The 20,062-nt window shown below is 46.6% G+C and overlaps 1 protein-coding gene across 3 annotated transcripts in view; it reads left to right on the forward strand.

The window, feature by feature from the left end:
- The first annotated feature begins 1,293 nt into the window (after window positions 1-1,293).
- Window positions 1,294-20,062, forward strand: part of LOC140721777 (uncharacterized) — a 455,764-nt gene continuing 436,995 nt past the window's right edge. The window contains exons 1-3 of one of the 3 annotated variants that reach the window (XM_073036573.1): window positions 1,294-1,418; window positions 2,381-2,548; window positions 8,448-12,612. In XM_073036573.1, the coding sequence (XP_072892674.1) occupies window positions 8,851-10,413 (1,563 nt within the window). In that variant the 5' untranslated portion in view covers window positions 1,294-1,418; window positions 2,381-2,548; window positions 8,448-8,850 and the 3' untranslated portion in view covers window positions 10,414-12,612. Of the gene's footprint in view, window positions 1,419-1,722; window positions 1,820-2,380; window positions 2,549-8,447; window positions 12,613-20,062 lie in introns of those variants that run through there. The other 2 variants (XM_073036574.1, XR_012097454.1) reach the window with 2 other exon arrangements.

Here is a 20,062-nt window from a genome sequence, read left to right on the forward strand (position 1 = left end):
TGAGGATGAGATTGTGCTGTCGAACCTATTGAAGAAGTTGTTCAGCTGGTTCGCTTTCTCCACATCTCCACTTATGTTTCCCACCCGCTTTGCACCGCATCCGGTGATGATCTTCATCCCATCCCACACCTCCTTCATGCTTTTTTTCTGCAGCTTTTGTTCTAGCTTCAGACAGACAGTCGGCCAGTCTAAAGAGAGAGAGAGACTGGAAAAGCTGATAGCTTCAGTTAGTCGCAGCTGAGGCTTGGAACTCTCCTATGCCCACAAGAGTGGGTTGATCATCGGGACACGGAACCACAACGAATGTGTGTGGCTGTCACTTCGTATAATCCATAGGAGTGGATTTTGGAATATCTTGTGTTAACCCTTGCCTGGGTATGTTGTGTGGTAACCCCTGGGAGACGGTATTCCTGTGACAGGTCACTTTCGCTGATAACTCGTATGTGGACGGATTCAACGGATAAGAACTTCATTGACGGTTATTTTGATGTAACAACCTTTTCTCTACGTTTCACCCTGGATTACAAATATCTCTCTCCCATCATTTATTCCGTGTATTACTGAACTTTCCTACTTTACCATCTCAAGATTCTGAGCTTTGTTCCGTCAGGCTCGATAGTCTGGGAGCAATATTTACACATATATACACTTAACACTGCTAACTTTCCTTTATTTCGTTAAGTTACTATGTTATAAGTAGAGACCAATAAAGAGAGTGGTATTAACATCAAAACCAGACTCCAGTGTGAACTCTATTGCTGCTGGTTCGTTTCTAAAACGTTACAGTTCGTAACACAGTTTTATAAAACTATTTAGACCACATCTGGAGTGTTTCATACAGTTCTGGTCGCCCCCATTCTCGGAAGGATGTCGGGGCTTTGGAGAGGGCGGGGAAGAGGTTTACCAGGACACTGCCTGGATTAGAGGCCATGAGCTGTAACGAGAGGCTGGACAAACTTGTGTTGTTTTCTCCAGAGCGGTGCAGGCTGGGGTGAGACTGGATGGATGTTTTTCAGATTACGAGAGGAGTAGACCGAGTGGACAGACAATATATTTTTCCTGGGGGTTGAAATGTCTAATACATTTAAGGTGAATGGAGATGTGAGCGGCAAGTTTGCTTCTTTCCACAGAGTGGTGGGTAACTGGACATCTGTCTGGGGGTCACGTGATCCAGTTAACACCCCCCCCCCCCCCCATTAAACCGCAGGAGGGCAACATCGCGCAACCTTTTCTGAGGCCCCGCCCTCTTGATGACGTGGCACACACTTCGCGCATGCTCACTGTCTCCGGGTGTGTGCTGTTTTCCCTAACGCGCAGTGCTGAAGTCTGCGGGATCGAGAAAGGCTTCGCGTCTCCTATATTGGGGAGCCGGGGATCCCGATTACTGTCTCCAGGCTGAAGATATCACTTTTCTATTTGTGAGTATTGAGACCGATCTCGAGCGGGGAGATCCGATGTTGGCCGTGAGCCCCGAACTGTGGGCCAGTTACTCATTTATTTTCCAGTTATATGGGCTCGGCATAAATGTGTCGACTTCACTTAATCTGCATTGAACGATTCAAACCAGGAGTCCAGGCTGTCTATTTCCGCAGGGTTGAAATGGGAGACCCACGAACAGGTCACGTAAGGCTGTGTGCCGGAGATCTCCCCCGCCCTCCGCTTTGTGACGCAAGATCACGTGGCGTGTTGATAACAAGGTTGACATGAATAATATCAGGAACGATCGGCTTTATGTATGAGGAGCATTTGATGGCTCCGGACCTGTGCTCGATGGAGTTCAGAGGGACGGTGGGGGGATGTGGGGCGGATGTATGGTTAGGTAAGCCTACCGAATGCTGAAAAGCCTGGATACAGTGGACATGGAGAGGTGTTTATATTAAACGGAGAGTCTGTGATCTAACAGCACTGTTTCAGAATACAAATGCTTCCTGTTAAAATTCAGTTGAGAAAAATCTTTTGGCCAAAAGTGTCTGAAGTGTGGAATTTGTTGCCGCGGAGTTTGGTTGAGGCTGCCGTTTGGATATATTTATGACGGAGATTAATACATTCAAGATTGCTAAGTAGCTACAGGGTTACAGGAGGAAGGCAGGAATATGGTGTCGGAATAAAAATCAACCATGGTTGAATGGTGGAGCAGATCAGATGGATTGAATCATCTGATTCTGTGCTTATGTCTTACCATGACTGAATGATGGCTCCTTCTTATCCCATATCGTTTTGTGACGTGTGTGGGACAATAAACGATTGTCCATTGAGATCATTACTGTATATTCGCCTTCAATATTTAAATTTCAGTGAGTTTTGTTCTTAATAACATTAAGCAGAAATGTTTGGTTCTCTTTTTTGTTGTTAATTTGCGTCATTATCTTTCAATTTAAAGTTAGACCTGCAGTGAGAGATTTATTGGAAGAAAAACCCCAACTGGAAGCAAACCACGAGTGAAGACGAGGGAACAGCAACAAGTGAACCAACCCGTGGATTGTGAGCATCAACTGGAGAGAACCCAACTGGCTTGGAGATTCCAGTGATTCAGTCAGGAGAAAGTTTGGTGAGTCTCATTTACTGTTCTTTAGACATTACATACCTGTACAAAGGAAGGTAGGAAATAGCTGGGGTGAGACTGAACATGCCCAGAAGAACCAGTTATGCCTCTGTCAGACCCAGTTGCAATCACTCCAGGTCTGGTAATGTGCATCCAGCAGCCCAGCCCTTTGAAACCACTCCCATTATGTGGAAGTCGAATCCGGATAAAGTCACTGAGAGACTGTATAAGTACAAACTCTTTATTCCAAGCATCGGGCTTACTCAGTTAGTCGCTCAAAAAGGAACAGTTGATGACTGTTCCCGTCCAATCCACTAACTGACTAACAATTCCCCTTACACCACAGATATATCCGTCCAGATACTCCCCACACAAGACAGGCTGGAGCCAAAGTTATTTACTACATGACAAGCTGGAGCCCCTAAAGACAGATTACAAAACAGTCATAATGGCTTACACACACAGAACAGACCGAAGCTATCCTATCTCTAGATGTGAATGCGCAAGGAGATAAGCATCTTGAAACCCTAGCTAGCTACCCGCAAGAAGAAATATGGCTCAGCATGGCTTAGAACATCTGTTGATTATCAGCAGTTTCTTTCAGAAAAACAGGCTGCTATTTTTTAACAAAGTGTTAACCCTTTTACACATTTTATCATTCCCTCCTTTTGATCATTACATGATCAACAAAGCAGTAATTTTTTGCAGGGAAAGCAAACGAGTACTACATTGACTTAACAGTGGGGAAAAAAACAGCGTACAACAGTATTTATAACAATGATATGGACAATTATTAGGCCATAATGCAATATACTGCTCCATGTATTACTGAACTGACCTACAAAGACCACCATTTTAACCCTTCAGTGAACCGGTGTAAATCCTGCCTTACTTTCTAGATGCTGTCAATCTCCTAGGCAGTGTGCTTGGAGAGGGATGTAATGTTAGTAGATTCATCAGGGATATAGGTGCAGCATTCTGTGTCAATAATACCACAGGTTCCCCCTTTCTCAGCTAGGATAAAATCTAAAGCCATACAATTCTGCATGACTGTTTGCCAGATTGCAATCATTTCAGTAGATATTTCTGTTACTTGGGCCTGTGTTTCTGTCAGGGCCCCTGCAGTATTGTGCCCAGCTCCTCAAGTGCTGTAGGTAACTTGGTTATCTCTCGTGAATTCCTGGCTACTCCATAGGAGAGAAAAGTGATTATCCAAAAGCACTCAATCTGTTATTCCTCTCCGCTGCTGGGCACTTTGCAAGTAAGACCAGGATGCATGTTTCCCAGTGTAGGAAGTTCCATTTGATGGGAACTTGAGATACCATCCCTCAAAACACTGACAGTCACAGTCATCTCTGACTGGACCACAGTTACTCACCTCACTTCCCCGAGTGTCATTTGAGAAAGCCCAGGCTGAGAGTTCCTCACGCTGGTTGAGCGGGATTACTGACATTGGAATCATAGTTTTATCATGCTGTGGAATTGCAGCACAAACCCAGCAGGCCCCTAGTTCTGCCTGTTTGGCATAGGTGTGACAGAGAGACAGAAAGGTGTTAACATGGGGGTCCACGGATGTTGTTTGAGCAATAAGACAAAACACAAAGACCACTATCAACGAATACATTTTCCTTAAGTCCAAGAGAGCCCTTCTACTCAGTTCCTTCTGTAACACATTTTCAGTCTGTTCAATGTATCCATCGAGATTGCCCCTTCGGTTTCACAGCTGTGAGAGTGGTCAGTAACACCTGATATGTTCCTCTCCACTGAGGTCAGAGTTTCCCTCAATCCCAGTTCTGGATTAGGACAAAATTCCCATGTTTTGTGGTGGGATAGTCACTCCTCTCTGTGGGGTAGTTCTCTTCCTTGTAAGCCTGTCGTACCTGTGAATGTAATGCTTGGAAATTTTTGGTTAGTTGGCATACATATTTCCCAATCTCTTCCCTTCGGGTATGCATATCCAATTTTGCTGGTAGACTTTCTGGGAGCAATGGTACACAAGGTCTTAGTCCCCAGGGTGTCTTCATGGGCCGTCCAGAAATGATTTCAGCTGGTGACAACCCTGTTTTCCCCTGTGGGGTAACCCTCATGTGGAATCGGGCCAATGGTCGGACCTTCAACCAAGTGAGTCCAGTCTCCGCTGTTAGTCTGGCCAGTTTACTCTTCAGAATACCATTGACTCTTTCCACTCTGCCAGCGGCCCGTGGGTGGTGTACACAATGGAATTGTTGCTTGATAGCTAGTTTGTTACGTACCCCTTTGTTTACTTTCACCACAAAGTGTGGGCCATTGTGAGAGCTTAGCTTCTTTGGCAGGCCGTACATGGGAATTATTTCCCATAATAATAACTTCACAACAGACTTAGCAGTATTATTTGTAGTTGCAATAGCTTCAATCCATCTACTAAACACATCGATAATAACTAAGCAGTATCTATAGCAATGTACTCTAGGCAATTCAATAAAATCAACTTGTAGACACAAAAAGGGTCCACCTGGCAAGGAGTCTTACCCGATGTGCAGGGTACAGGTTACCAACTACTCCCTCCTTTCCCAGGTGTGTTAAATCATGTATATGATTGACCAATATTGGTAAAAACTGTGTAGGAACACAAACCTGTCCCGGTGGGTAATCCAAAAAGCTAGGTTGGGTTCTTTCTGGCACCCCATCTGGGACCACAATTTGCGCTCCTCCTCAGAGACGTCCCCCTGAAAAGTATGTACCTCCCTCATGTCTGGCAAACCTGTTCTGCATAAGTCACGGAGGGTTGCTTGACGGGAACCCGAGGGGACTACAACTACTGAGGATTGTGACGCACTTTTCGCTGTCTCATCCACTAAAACATTGCATTTAGTGACTCAGTCGACATGTGGGTGTGGGCTGCTCATTTAATAATAGCCAAAACTCGAGGAGGCTGTAGAGCGCTGTGTAGGTTGTTTACAAAGGTGGCATTACTAATGGGGTGGCCAGAAGAAGTCAGGAATCCCCATGTTCCCAGAGAGCCCCGTAGTCATGTACAATTCCAAATGCATAACGGGAGTCTGTGTAAATGTTCCCACTTTAGTCTGTTGCTGGGATACAGGCACGAGTCAGAGCAAACAGCTCAGCCTTCTGGGCGGAGACAGCTGCTTCAAAAGAGGCCTGTTCAATTACTTCACTGTCCGTCACTATCGCATAGTCAGGATATCGTTTTCCTGATGGATCCACAAAAGAGCTTCCATCCTCAAGAAACGTTACCTCGGGCTAGAGGGGGTATTGTGGAATGGTTGGGAGAGTCTGTCCTCCTTTCATGGTGATCTGGATGGGGGGCAGTTGGTGCAGTCAACTTCATTGCCTGAAATTGAGCAGAGATTGTGTGCAATGTCTTGGGTTCAATCAATATTAAAAAAGAGTCTTACCAGATGTCCTGTCTTCACCTCAAAGTCCTTCCAGTATCAGAGCTGGCCCGCGGCCAAGTCTTGCCAGTCTCCCTCGGTGCTGGAGGCTTGTTTCGACAGGATGTAGGCAATGAACTCTAGGCTCTTTGACTTGAACCCAGGTCAAACCCTAATGGTGGTATGGGGAGCCGCCAGTCCTGTCTGTCACCAAAGGAAATCCGGAACTTCGGCCCGTAATGCACTGCCCTCTTTTCCTTAATCCTGTCCAATCACCATGACTGGGAACTTCTCTCGCTAGAGGCGTGCATAATATTGGCTTTCCTCAATGAGCACCCCGTAGGGTCATAGCACAGAGTCACATGAGAGTCGGCCACTGGCGGAAGGGGTTCAAACGTTGTGGAGTCCAGATTAAGTGCCCACCACTGGGGGTTCAGAAACTGGGGAAGCTGTCGGTTGTTCACTAGTCCCAGGGTGACACCCTTATCTGTGTCTCCACTCCTCCTGTCCTCCACAATCAGCTCCTTTGTTTTTGTGATAATGACGGAGAGGTTGTTTTCTTGATACCAGTCAGATATTGTTCAGACCTCAGACAGAGTCAGCAATCAAATGGTTGAGCATGGTGCGATGAATGTGCTGAGCTGTGTATATCACAATGCAAGAAGCATCGTAGGAAAGCCAGATGAGCTCAGGACAGGGAATTATGATATTGTAGACATTATTGGGACGTGGTTGCACCCAATAGTCTGAGGGAGTTAGAGGAACAAATTTGTAGATAGATTGCAGACCATGCCAAGGAACAAAAGTTATTCAGTAAGTAATTTTAACTTTCCATATATTGACTGGGACTCCCATACTGTAAAAGGACTAGATGGGGTAGAGTTTGTCAAATGTGCCCTTAATTGGTACGTAAAATTCCCAATGTAGAAGTGTGCAATAAGCTGTTAGGCAATGATCAGGGCTGGTGACAGAAATTAGTGATCATAATGCCATGAAATTCAAAATAAAGATGAAAAAGAGAGGTCTGGACCATGGGTTGAGATTCTATATTGGAGAGAGGTCAATTTTGATGGTATCAGAAAGGATCTGACAAGTGTGGATTGGAACAGGCTGTTTTCTGACAACGGAGTACTTTGTAAGTGGGAGGCCTTCAGAAGTGAGATTTTGAGGGTATAGTGTTTGTATGTGCCTAACAATGTAAAAGTTGAAACGTAACTGGTGCAGGGAACCTTGGCTTTCTGGAGATATTGAATCCCCGGATATTTTCTTCCTTTAAAAGCCTCAGACTTTTGGGTGCTACCAAGACTCATTAATCATCATCCATGCCCTGAGCTCATCTGAACATTTTCTTTCATCGTCTTCTGTTGGTTTCTAGCTTCCCAATAGCTTTTGCTGTTTTGTTTGCCCTCTCTTTGGCTTTTATGTTGGCTTAAGCTTCTCAATTCAACCATGGTTGTGTCCTCCTGCCTTTCCAATGCTTTCACTTCTTTGGGATGTGTCAATCACTCAGCTCCCGAATTGCTCCCAGAAACTCCAGCCATTGCTGCTCCGTTGTCACTCCAACTTTTCCCTTCCAAACAAGTTTGTCCAGCTTCTCTGTCATAGAATCATGGAGATGTTCAATATAGAAACAGGCTGTTTGGCCCATCTAGTCAATGCCAAAAAAAAACCATTTAAGCTGTCTATTGCAACTACCTGCACCGAGACCATCGCCCACCATACACCTCCCATCCAGGCTTCCATCAAAACCTCTTTGAAATGGTGAAACAGAGCTCATATTCACCACTTGTGCTGACATGTCATTCCACACTCTCACGACCATTTCAGTAAAGAGCTTTTCCAAATGTTCCCATTAAATTTTCACCTTCCCCACTTACCCATGACCTCTGGTTGTCATCCCACCCAACCTCAGTGGAAAAAGCTGCTTGCATTTACCCTATCTATACCCTCATAATCTTGTATACTTCTAACAATTTCCCAAAGCTATGTATAATTTCCTTGTTTATGTTTAGAGCCTTTTTTAGGTGTATAGGATGATGAGGGGCATTGATCATGTGGATATCCAGAGGTTTATTCCCAGGGCTGAAATGGCTAACACGAGGGGGCATAGTTTTATGGTGCTTAGAAATAGATACCGAGGGGATGTCAGGGGTAAGAATTTTACCCAGAGAGTGGTGGGTGCATGGAATGCACTGCAGGCTATTTGTGTGAGAGTATTTCAGTTACTGTGGGGCCAGGAGCCCGTGCTGCTCAGTGGGAAGAGGGACCAATACCAATGGCGAGAATCAAACTGAGCCAGGTCACAGATTGGAGATGGCAGAGATGCCCCATTCTTATAGAGACAGGAAGAGCATCAGAGAGTTTGATGGTCATTCCAGATACCAGCACTGTGCCCAGTTAGATGATTTCTCTCTCCAACTTGGGTTGAACTTCACTGTAACAGTGTGTTGCCAGATCACACCTTGACAACTCAAGTGATCTCATATGAAAAGTTGCCCTACACACATTGATGGATTTTGTAAATCTTCTTACAGGCTAAAAACAAGGAATTTATCTACGGGAATCTCGAGCACAACACGCCAATTTTGCTGTCTCTGTCCAGATATTTAATAAGTGGAGCAAGGGATTCACTCGATCATCCTTCCTGCTCAGACGGTGAGGAGGGATTCATTTGGTCATCTGACCGACTGGCACAGTGGTCATTTTACACAGGGGAGAGGCCGTTCATCTGCTCAGACTGTGGGAATGGATTCAGTGGGTCTTCTCAACTGAATGTACATCAGCAAGTTCACACTGGACAAGGCCATTCACCTGTTCTGTGGGTGAGAAGAGATTCAGTCATCTTCCCACCTGTGGACACACCAGTCAGTTCACACTGGGCAGAGACTGGTCATCTGCTGAAGTTGTGGGGCAGGATTCACTCGGTCTTCTGACCTGATGGCTCACCAGCAAGTTCACACTGGGGAGAGGCCATTCACCTGTTCGGAATGTGGGAAGGGATTCACCTACTCATCCCAACTGAAGATACATCAGCGAGTTCACACTGGGGAGAGGCCGTTCAACTGCTCAGACTGTGGGAAGGGATTCACACAATTAGCTGGCCTACAAGCACACCAGTCTGTTCACACTGGGGAGAGGCCGTTCACCTGCTCAGACTGTGGGAAGGGATTCACTTCGTCATCTCAACTGAAGGTACATCAGCGAGTTCACACTGGGGAGAGGCCGTTCAACTGCTCAGACTGTGGGAAGGGATTCACACAGTTAGCTAACCTACAAGCACACCAGTCAGTTCACACTGGGGAGAGGCCGTTCACTTGCTCAGACTGTGGGAAGGGATTCACTTCATCATCTAAACTGAAGGTACATCAGCGAGTTCACACTGGGGAGAGGCCATTCACCTGCTCAGACTGTAGGAAAGGATTCACACAGTTAGCTAACCTACAAGCACACCAGTCAGTTCACACTGGAGAGTGGCCGTTCACCTGCTTAGAATGTGGGAAGGGGTTCATTCGGTCATCTCAACTGAAGGTACACCAGTCAGTTCACTCTGGAGAGAGGCCATTCACCTGCTCAAACTGTGGGAAGGGATTCACTTTGTCATCTCAACTGAAGGTACATCAGCGAGTTCACACTGGAGAGAAGCCATTCACCTGCTCAGACTGTGGGAAGGGATTCACACAGTTATCTGGCCTGCAAGCACACCAGTCAGTTCACACTGGGGAGAGGCCGTTCAACTGCTCATACTGTGGTAAGGGATTCACACAGTTATCTAGCCTGCAAGCACACCAGTCAGTTCACACTGGCGAGAGGCCATTCACCTGCTCAGACTGTGGGAAGGGATTCACTCTGTCATCTTCCCTACTGACACACCAGTCAGTTCACACTGGAGAGTGGCCATTCACTTGCTCAGATTGTGGGAAGGGATTCACTCGGTCATCTCAACTGAAGGTACATCAGCGAGTTCACACTGGAGAGAGGCCATTCACCTGCTCAGACTGTGGGAAGGGATTCACTTCGTCATCTCAACTGAAGGTCCATCATCGAGTTCACACTGGGGAGAGGCCGCTCACCTGCTCAGACTGTGGGAAGGGATTCACACAGGTAGCTACTCTACAAGCACACCATTTAGTTCACACTGGGGAGAGGCCGTTCAACTGCTCAGACTGTGGGAAGGGATTCACTCGGTCATCTCAATTGAAGGTACATCAGCGAGTTCACACTGGGGAGAGGCCGTTCACCTGCTCAGACTGTGGGAAGGGATTCACACAGTTAGCTGGCCTACAAGCACACCAGTCAGTTCACACTGGGGAACGACCGTTCACCTGCTTAGACTGTGGGAAGGGATTCACTCAATCATCTCAATTGAAGGTACATGAGCGAATTCACACAGGGGAGAGGCCATTCACCTGCTCAGACTGTGGGAAGGGATTCACTCGGTCATCTCGCCTACTGACACACCAGTCAGTTCACACTGGGGAGAGGCCGTTCTCCTCCTGTTAATGTGGGAATGTATTCACTCAGTCATCTAAACTTATGTAGCTCTCACTCCGGCTAGCAGCTTAATATAGGGGGTGATAGCCCCCTGGCTCGGCCAAATGTGGGTGGATGCTGTGCCGTGTCCCCTGTTACAAATCAATACCGGAAAATAACAAACAGTACACAATATGTGATTCATAATTCTTACTTTGACTATACGGTTAGTAAAGTAAATAAAAAATAGGGCCCACTCTCCCCATTTGTGGCTTCTCATCTCTCCCCAGAAAAAGCCCATGAAATTCTCTCATCCAGACTCACAGGAAAGAACATTTCTGTCATTGGATAGCCCAGCACTCCAAAACCCTGTTATCTCTAGTTGTAACCTCGACATTGCTGCTACAGAGAAACCACTACCTCAGCAGTGAAACGTTACAGAGAGGCCATTACATTAGCAGTGAAACCTTACAGTGTGTTACACTTATGACACACTACCGGGTTCACACTGGGGAGAAAGTTTCAATAAGCTGCATGCTGGATATTTGTCCATCACCGTTGCTGAATGCAATTTCGAGAGTGATTGTCGGTGCTGAACTCTGCAATTATTGCTGCTGCTCACCAGGCATGGGAGGAGTTTCTTCTGCTGCATATTCACCTTTAATGGGACTAGATCTGTGACAAATGAATCAGCTCTATTTTAATCACTGTCTCTGGTACTTAGTGAATTTATAACACACCTAGTATACAGTAGAGAGTCAACTCAGGCCAGCTGAACCCTGCCAGTGATTCTGTTACACAACAGATCTTTCAAATCTTCCCCTGTTGTTCACCTCTCACTCTCCCTGGGATGAGGTCCAAATAGTCACCACTGTGTGGGCAAAGAGGTTTCCCTTGAATTTTCTGCAGACTGAAGAAGTGGAGCTGACTGCACATCTGTCTGAGATGTTTTTTGCCCCTCTAATCTCTGGGCTGAGGAAGAATGACATTGGGAGTTAACCTCCTTAATCACGACTCATGTCCACATTATGGGTCACTTTCCCCACTTCTAAAGTGTTGTTAGCGAACACCACTGTCCTCTAAAGACTGAAAGCAGAGTGGGAAACCATCAATTGGATTTTCAACGAAGCTGGGTCAGAAACCAGAGGCGAGTCTGCACAGAGCAGAGTTTGGGGCTCTAAACGATGGTCGAGGTAAGAACGTATGATGAGGAGAAGGGATTCAGCAGCGGGGCATGGCAACGAATGACATTTGGAAGCAGATTAACAGAGAAAGTAACTAGGTTATCTGACTGATGACACAAACACTACCTGTGGTGAGGTGCTCCACTGGTTGAGGAACACGTGTGTTGGGAATGGTTTTATCTATTGGGGGAGTTGTTCCTGCTTGTTTATCCTGTAATATAACCAGATGGATTGACCTATCTGAAATAATGTATTGATGATCATATAATTTGTAAGATTTTGACTCTAAAACTGGATCAGGCTTGAATTTATGGTGCCTTCATGAGGTGATGGAGGGCATTCGTGAGTTTGTGTTTTAAAGCAAGATTTTGGTGAATGATATTTGCCACTTGATTGTACCTTTGTAAGTAATCAGATTGAGTTAAACTGCTGCAGGATCCTGGAAAGTGTTGGATTGTGTCTGGTTTCACTTGGCCTTTTCTGCACTTACTGCCTTGTTTGTTTATATTTCAAGTATTCTGCATTTTTTTTCTTTTGTTAACTACTTTGTCCTGTATTTGGATGCTAATTGGCAGACAAAATAATTTGGTTATCTGACTGACGAACAATGCCTGTGGTGGAGGCACATGTGTGTGTTGAGAATGGTTATACCTATTGAGGGAGTTATTCCTGCTTGTTTATCCTGTAATATTATATCCAAATGGTTATTTGAGATGATCCTATCTGAAATAATGTATTGATTATCATATAAATTGGTGGATTATGTCCTTAACTGAATCAGGCTTGAATTTAGGGTGCCTTAATGAAGTTACCATGGTCATTCATCCATTTGTATTTTAAAGCAAGATTTTGGTGAATGATATTTGCCACTTGATTGTACCTGCGTAAGTAATCAGATTGAGTTAAACTGCTGCAGGATCCTGGAATGTGTTGGATTGTGTCTGGTTTCTCTTGGCCTTTTCTGCACTTACTGCCTTGTTTGTTTGTATTTCATGAAGTTTCGATTTGTTTTACTTTTGTTACCCACCTCGTCCTGTATTTCCGCAAGGAACTCCTCTGTTTTTGGGAAGAGGTCTCCAACATTCAGTTAGGTGCTCGATGCTTCCTTGTCACCATCTTATCTGCTCAGATCATTGGGATGTCTCCCATGGAGGGTCATACTCATTTCACTGGTTAATGTTTTCTTCCAGAGTGATGATTTATTTTTCTGAGCCAGCTTCTCATTTAAGTTTTCTGGTCTGTATTTCTTATCATAATTGCATATACACACATGGAGTCTATTCAGTTCCTCCGCCATATCCTTACCTCCATTTACAATTTCTCCAGCATCATTTTCTTTTGGTCCTATATCTACTCTCACCTGTCTTTTACTCTTTATATACTTGAAAAAGCTTTTAGTATCCTTTTTGATATTATTTGCTATCTTTCTTTCATAGTTCTTCTTTTCTCTATTAATTACCTTCATACTTTCCTTTCATAAGTTTTTTTTAAAAAACTTCCCAATCCTCTGTCTTCACACTAAGTTTTGCTTCCTTGTATGCCCTCTGCTTTGCTTTTACTTTGACTTTGACTTCTCTTGTCAGCCACGGTTACATCCTTTATCCATTCAAAAACTTCTTTTTCTTTGGAATATATCTGTCTTGCACTTTCCTCACTTCTTGCATAAACTCCAGCCACTGCTGCTCTGCCGTCCTTCCTGCTAGTGTCCCTTTCCAGTCAACCTTGGCCAGTTCCTCTCTCATGCCACTGTAATTTCCTTTACTCCACTGAAATATCGACACATCTGATTTCAGCTTCTCTTTCTCAAATTTCACGGTGAACTCAATCATGTTGTCATCACTAAGGGTTCCTTCACTTCCATCTCTGGTTCATTACACAATACCCAATCCAGTACAGACGATCCCCTAGTGGGCTCAACAACAAGCTGTTCTAAAAAGCCGTCTCGTAGACATTCTAGAAATTCTCTCTCTTGAGATCCATTGCCGACCTGATTTTCCCAATCCACTCTTCCAGTAGCGATCTGATTTTCCCAATGATTTTCCTTGATTTTGACCCCTTGTCAAAATGTCTGCTACTGTGAATAGATCATCGAGTAAAAGACGACCTGATTTCCAAAAGGCATAAAGTTAGAGATGACACATTTCTTTAATATTTAAGGAAGATTACATTTTTATTTCAATCTATTACAGTTTGAAAATAACAAAAAAAGGAAAAGGGCCAGAAGCAAATGTTTGGGTACCCTACATGTTCAGTAGCACCCCCTTCGGCAAGTATCACAGCTTGTAGACACTTTTTGTAGCCAGCCAAGAGTCTTTCAATTCTTGTTTGGGCAAATTTCTGGGTTTAGACATTAGTAGCAATGTACTTACTGTGGAAATTACAAATCACAATATTATTAGAATCACAGAGCCAAGCAGCAATGAAACAGGCCCATCAGCCCTTCTAGTCAATGCCGACCTGTTTTTGTTGTTACTGCCCATTTCCAGCTACCTGCACCAGAGCCCCCATACACCTCCCATCCACGTCCTCACCCAAATTCCTCTTTAGTGTCTAAATCAAACCCACATCCTCCAGTTCCACTGGCAGCTCATTCCACCCTCTTACCAACCTCCCAGTGAAGAATTCCCCTTCAGATTCCCTGAAAATAATTCACTTTCACCCTGAACTTTTGTCCAATGTTAGGGTGAGAGGGAGGACGGGGCAGAGAGGGAAGACAGTAAAGGGAGGGGTGGTCGAGTGTGGAGAGGGAAACAGAGCACAGAGATTATACATAATATTTTTGAGAAAAACTAATTGTTTGAACTTGCTGCAAAGCTACTCTCCATATCCTGTATATTCTTAACCAGATTATTGATCGAGATGACAAGTAGCAATGGTTGATGTTCAAAGTAAATTTTATTATCAGAGTACATAAATTTTATATAGTCACATACCACATAAGATCCTGAGATAGTTTTTCCTACAGGAACACTTAGCAAATCTTTAGAATAATAACAGGATCAATGAAAGATCAAGTAGAGCACAGAATTCAACCAACTGTGCAAATGCAAATATAATTAAATATCAATGAATAATGAGAGCAATGGGGTGTAACCCTGGGGAACCTCACTAAGCCCGGGCCTCGAGTCCAATAAACAGCCTCCCACCATCACTCTCTGCTTCCTACCATCAAGACAACTGTGCATCCAGTGAGCCAGCTCTCCCTGGATCCCGTGTGATCTGACTTTCCACAGCAACTTACCATGCTGAACCTTATCAAAGGCCTCACTGATGCCCATATCGGCCCCGATCCTGGGACAGAGGTGTCACCGATCAGAGGGCATGGATTTAAGCAGAGGATGCAGAGGTTTAGAGGGATCTGAGGAAGAGATTTCTCACTCAGAGCGTAGCTGAAAACTGGAACACACTGCCCGAGGTGGTGGTGGAGGCAGGTCCCTTCACAACATTTACGAAGAGGATGAGCATTGAAACTGCCGAGATACAGTCGGCTGTGAACCAAGTTCTGATAAATGGGACCAGTGTAGACAGTGAGTGGATGGTCAGAACAGGTATGGCCGGCCAAAGGCCTGTTTCCGTGCTGTGTGATCCTCCACTCCGGACATGCTATCAAAACTCCACACCCCTCTCCAACCTGAAATAAACCAGACTGTACCCCTTTGTCACCACTGTGAGTATCAGTTTCTGTCAAAGTAACATAGAGATTGGTCACTTCTGCTAAACAACTGGCAATTGATGAAGTTCCTGTGTCTTCTTCCATTAATGTTGCTGCCTTACAGCAAAACTAACCCTCTCACTATGTCAGAATCAGTGATTAAATCAGACCCCAAACACTGTGATTTCATCCCTGCACGTTATAACTGGAACCATCTCACTGAGGGTCTGATGGAGACATGGGATCACATCTCCCCTGCTTCTGACATTTCAAATACTCTCAGAATGGTTTTCTGATTCAGTCTGAAGGTTATGGTACATTCAGCTCGTCGTCAGACCTGACAAACCATGTCTTCCCACAGCTGGTTCCACCTGTTGTTGTGTCCTCTTTCCTCCACCTCCAGGGAAGCTGCATCTCCACACAAACTCCTCACTTGAGACGACTGTCTGTACCTGTGACACGGAAATCACATCTCTGTCACTCTCCTGATACCGTGTCTGACCTGCTCACCCCCGGGTCTCCTCCCTCAACAAGCCTCTTCCTCAGTCACCGTCTGTGAGATTATATAAAAATACAATCACTGTAAAACGATCTGTCAGACAGCTCCCGTACCCCTCCACCCCGGACGATGGTTTGCTGGTTAAAACTCTCTCTCCTCAGCCCCTTCCCAATTCCCTTTCCCTCTGCAAACTCCAGCTATGCCAGCTGATCCGAATCCACTGTGAGGACATTTATATCTCACAGGAGGATGTGGAAACCCGTGACACCCCACCGGCATCCCAATCTGCACCAACAGCCCATGACGGTGACAGCTCTTCCAGACACTGGTGCTTTGTAACAAACACAATGTTAACAGCAAGATTAAACAGTAATTCATTTGAAGAGAGAATTGCTGCTCCCTGAAAGGACACGCGAGCGTCCGATACAACGGAGCAGATCCTTCCCTGTTCACAACTTTATTTGACCCGGGTCACGGAACATCAGATCATCCAACTTCCTCACAACAGCAACCCCATCCCCCATGACTACAGTCCACCCATAACCTCTACCCACACACACACAGACAGATTCTCTTCACCCCAAACCCCTCCGAGCCTGGGAACCACAACTAACTGATCCCACAGCCCGGGCTCGGGCGCAAAGCTAAAACCGGGGCTGCGGGACCGGAGAGCCCGGAGCCTCCAGCCGTCCGGCAGAGCTCGTTCCCGGGACTTTTCATAGAAACATAGAAAACCTACAGCACGATACAGGCCCTTCGGCCCACAAAGTTGTGCTTCCACGCCAACCGGCCCCCGATTTCCACAAACCCGAGATCAGACCCTTCTTCACGGACGCCTGAACAGAAGAACCGCCGACGACAGCTCCAGTCGGCACTGCGCCTGCGTTTAGCAGGAGGTTCTGGGCTGCACCAGCCGTGGCCGGGGGTCCCTACAGAGGGACCAGTGGACGGAGGCGGGAGGGAAAACGGAGAGGTAAATCACAAACACGACAAAGTCTGCAGATGCTGGAAATTCAGAGCAACACAAACAAAATGCTGGCGGGACTCAGCCGGCCGGGCAGCATCTATTAGAGAGAAAAATCACACTCCCACCCCACCCCCCGCATAAAACAATGCAATCAGAGGTTTATGATAATTTTCAACATCAATAGATTCCCCAGAGGGAATCGGAATGAAAATGTTTGGACACCAGGAAGTCCCGCTCGGAGCGGATAGTCCAAAGGTTAATTTATTATCAAAGCAGGTGTCCGTAAACAATTCTTGAGCTTTTTTTCTTCTCCAGAAAACCACGAAACAAAGAAAGAGCATGAAAGTCGTTCACAGAGAAAAATCAAACTCCCACCTCAACCCCCGCATCAAAAAGACAGCATCCCGATCATCAAACCCCCAAAACCCACCCCTCCCGCACAAAGGGAACAATATCATCGACAGCCCCCCCCCCCAAAAAAAAAAACCCTACCCCGCACAACTGCGGAGGAGCCGGTGTCACCAGTGTAGAGGCGGCCGCATCGGGAACAGCGGACACAACAGGCGACCCCGGAAGATTCACAGGTGAAGTGTCGCCTCACCTGGAAGGATGTTTGGACAACGGAGAGAGTTCGGCCCTCCGGCCCTTTCACTGTGACACCCCGAACTCCACATCAAATCCGTCCAAACGAATCTGGGTGAACTTTAATGACCAATAAATATAATTCCTCTCAGCGATCAGCTGTCTGAATGATTCCCTGACTATGAGAGGAAGGGGTATCTATGGTCCACACTGTCAGGGGGTTGAGTTCACCAGGAGACAAAGACTGCAGGGACGGGAGGTTTTCTGTTGACTGTGTGTGGACCCCGCTGGCAATTCTGGTGTTGTGACCCGAATCGAGACAAACACCACGCTGCCCACTCCACCAACAACACGGCACAGCCGGACACATAACAGGGGACTTTACATCCCACAACACTGGATTCAGTGATGAAACCCGTGATTAATGTTGTTGTCCCACTGAAAAGTCCATTAAGGTGCTTTTCAATGCCAGCCTCTCCCACAGGTGACGTCACACAGCTCCCCCTCCACGCGCCTGACGTCACACATGGGCTCCCCACACCGGGATCTGCCCTCACGTGCGCGGCGTCTTACGTTACCCACGCGCTGCTGTGCTCGAGCTTTATCGGTTTAACGGCTGGGCTAATAATCACGTGACCAGCCCCTCCCCCACCGCTGTCAACAGGGGATTCAGGAGCTGCGCTATTCCCATTGGTGTGAAGCGATGTCAATCACTGGTTACAACCAGTCGCGGAGGCGGACAAGCCGAGTGGGCGTTACCCCGCTGAGTCCGTCTCCCGCTCAAGCGCCGACCGGAGCGGAGAAAACCTCAAAGTAAATGTCCGCTTTCTGATTTATTTCCATTTCCCTCCGAGGGAAGTTGGGGCGTTTGTGAAGCGTCTCCTGCGGCCGGAGTCTGATGTATCGCTGAGAGGTAGGAGGAGACCGCTCGGCCCCCCGGTTTGATGCCGGCTCCCCGGGGAGGAAGGGAGAGGGGGATTTTACTGAAAGGATGAAGATGGTGTGAGAGGGGGCGGACAGGATGTTTGTCCCGGTGGGGACAGGAGGGGCTCATCTGTGGAAATGTCTGAACCCACGGTGGTGTCGAGCAGAGGGATTCACCACATTGGGGGCAAACACCGGCAGACTGTTGCCCTGCAAGCGGGGTCAATGGTCCGGGCAGAGTGACAATTATTTGTGCTTTGTTGAGATTGTACCTGGAATATGGTGTAAAATCCCGCTCCCCATACTAACACGGGTTATAGAGACCAAAGAACAAACTGCCGGAGGAACTCAGTGGGTCGGGCAGCATCTGTGGACGGAAATGGACCGTCAACATTTCGGGCCGAGACCCTCCCTCTGGACTGAGAGTGGACGGGAAATAGTCAGAGAAAAGAGGTGAGGGGTGGGGATGGGGCAAGAGCTGGGGAGTGAGAGGTGGATCCAGGTGTGGGGGGAGGTGGAAGGTGGAAATAGTGATAGGGGTGGGAGGTGAGTGGTTGGGGCAACACGGGGCTGCAGAAGATGGAAATTAATTCCATAGAGGATAAACAAAGAGGTTAGAGAGTATTTGTTACAGAGAGTGCAATGAAGATTCACCTGACTGATCCCTGGGGTGGTGGGGTCATCATATGGAGAAAGATCAAATGCGATAACCCTTTCATTTGGAGAATCGAGGACTGAGAGGTGAACACATTGAAATGCACAACATCATTACCGGTTGAACCAGGGATCCCAGTCTCTGAAAAAGGGGGTGGACTGTCCGGGACTGAGATGAGGGGAAATGTCTCCAATCCGAGGGTGGTGAATGTTTGTAAATCCCCACCACAGAGGGCAGTGAAGACTCGGTGATCGTCCTCACATAAAACTGAGGCCGGCAGATGTGTGGAGACCGAAGGGGTCGAGGAAATAAGGATCGGGCAGAAACAAGCCGCTGAGATGGAAGAGCAGCTGTCATCTTGTTGATGGTTAGAGGGGCTGAATGGCCTGCTCCTGCTGTTTCTCACCGGAAGTTTCAGTGTTCCTGTCCAGTGAAGCCAGAGGAATGTGAATGGAAATTGGAAACATAGAAAAACTACAGCAGTATAATGGCCCTTCGGCCCACAATGCTTTGCTGAGTATGTCTTCACTTTACAAATTACCTTGGATTACACATAGCTCTCTATTTTTCTAAGCTCTATGTCCATGTCCAGGAGTCTCTTAAAAGACCCTATCGTCCCCGCCTCTTCCACTGTCGCCGGCATCCCATTCCACACACTCACCACTCTCTGCATAAAAATCTTACCTCTGACATCTCCTCTGTACCTACTTCCAAACACCTTCAAACTGTGGGAGAAAGCCTCTGTCAGTCCACACGATCAATGCATCTTCAAACTGTGGGAGAGCCTCTGTCAGTCCACACGATCAATGCATCTTCAAACTGTGGGAGAAAGCCTCTGTCAGTCCACACGATCAATGCCTCTTCAAACTGTGGGAGAAAGCCTCTGTCAGTCCACACGATCAATGCATCTTCAAACTGTGGGAGAGCCTCTGTCAGTCCACACGATCAATGCATCTTCAAACTGTGGGAGAGCCTCTGTCAGTCCACACGATCAATGCCTCTTCAAACTGTGGGAGAAAACCTCTGTCAGTCCACACGATCAATGCACCTTCAAACTGTGGGGGAAAGCCTCTGTCAGTCCACACGATCAATGCCTCTCATCACCGGATACACCTCTATCAGGTCACCTCTCATCCTCCATCACTCCTAGGAGAAAAGGCCGAGTTCACTCTACCAACTCTCATAAGACATGCTCCCCAATCCAGACAACATCCTT

Source organism: Hemitrygon akajei, unplaced genomic scaffold (genome assembly GCF_048418815.1).
Source record: "Hemitrygon akajei unplaced genomic scaffold, sHemAka1.3 Scf000061, whole genome shotgun sequence".
NCBI lineage: Eukaryota > Metazoa > Chordata > Chondrichthyes > Myliobatiformes > Dasyatidae > Hemitrygon > Hemitrygon akajei.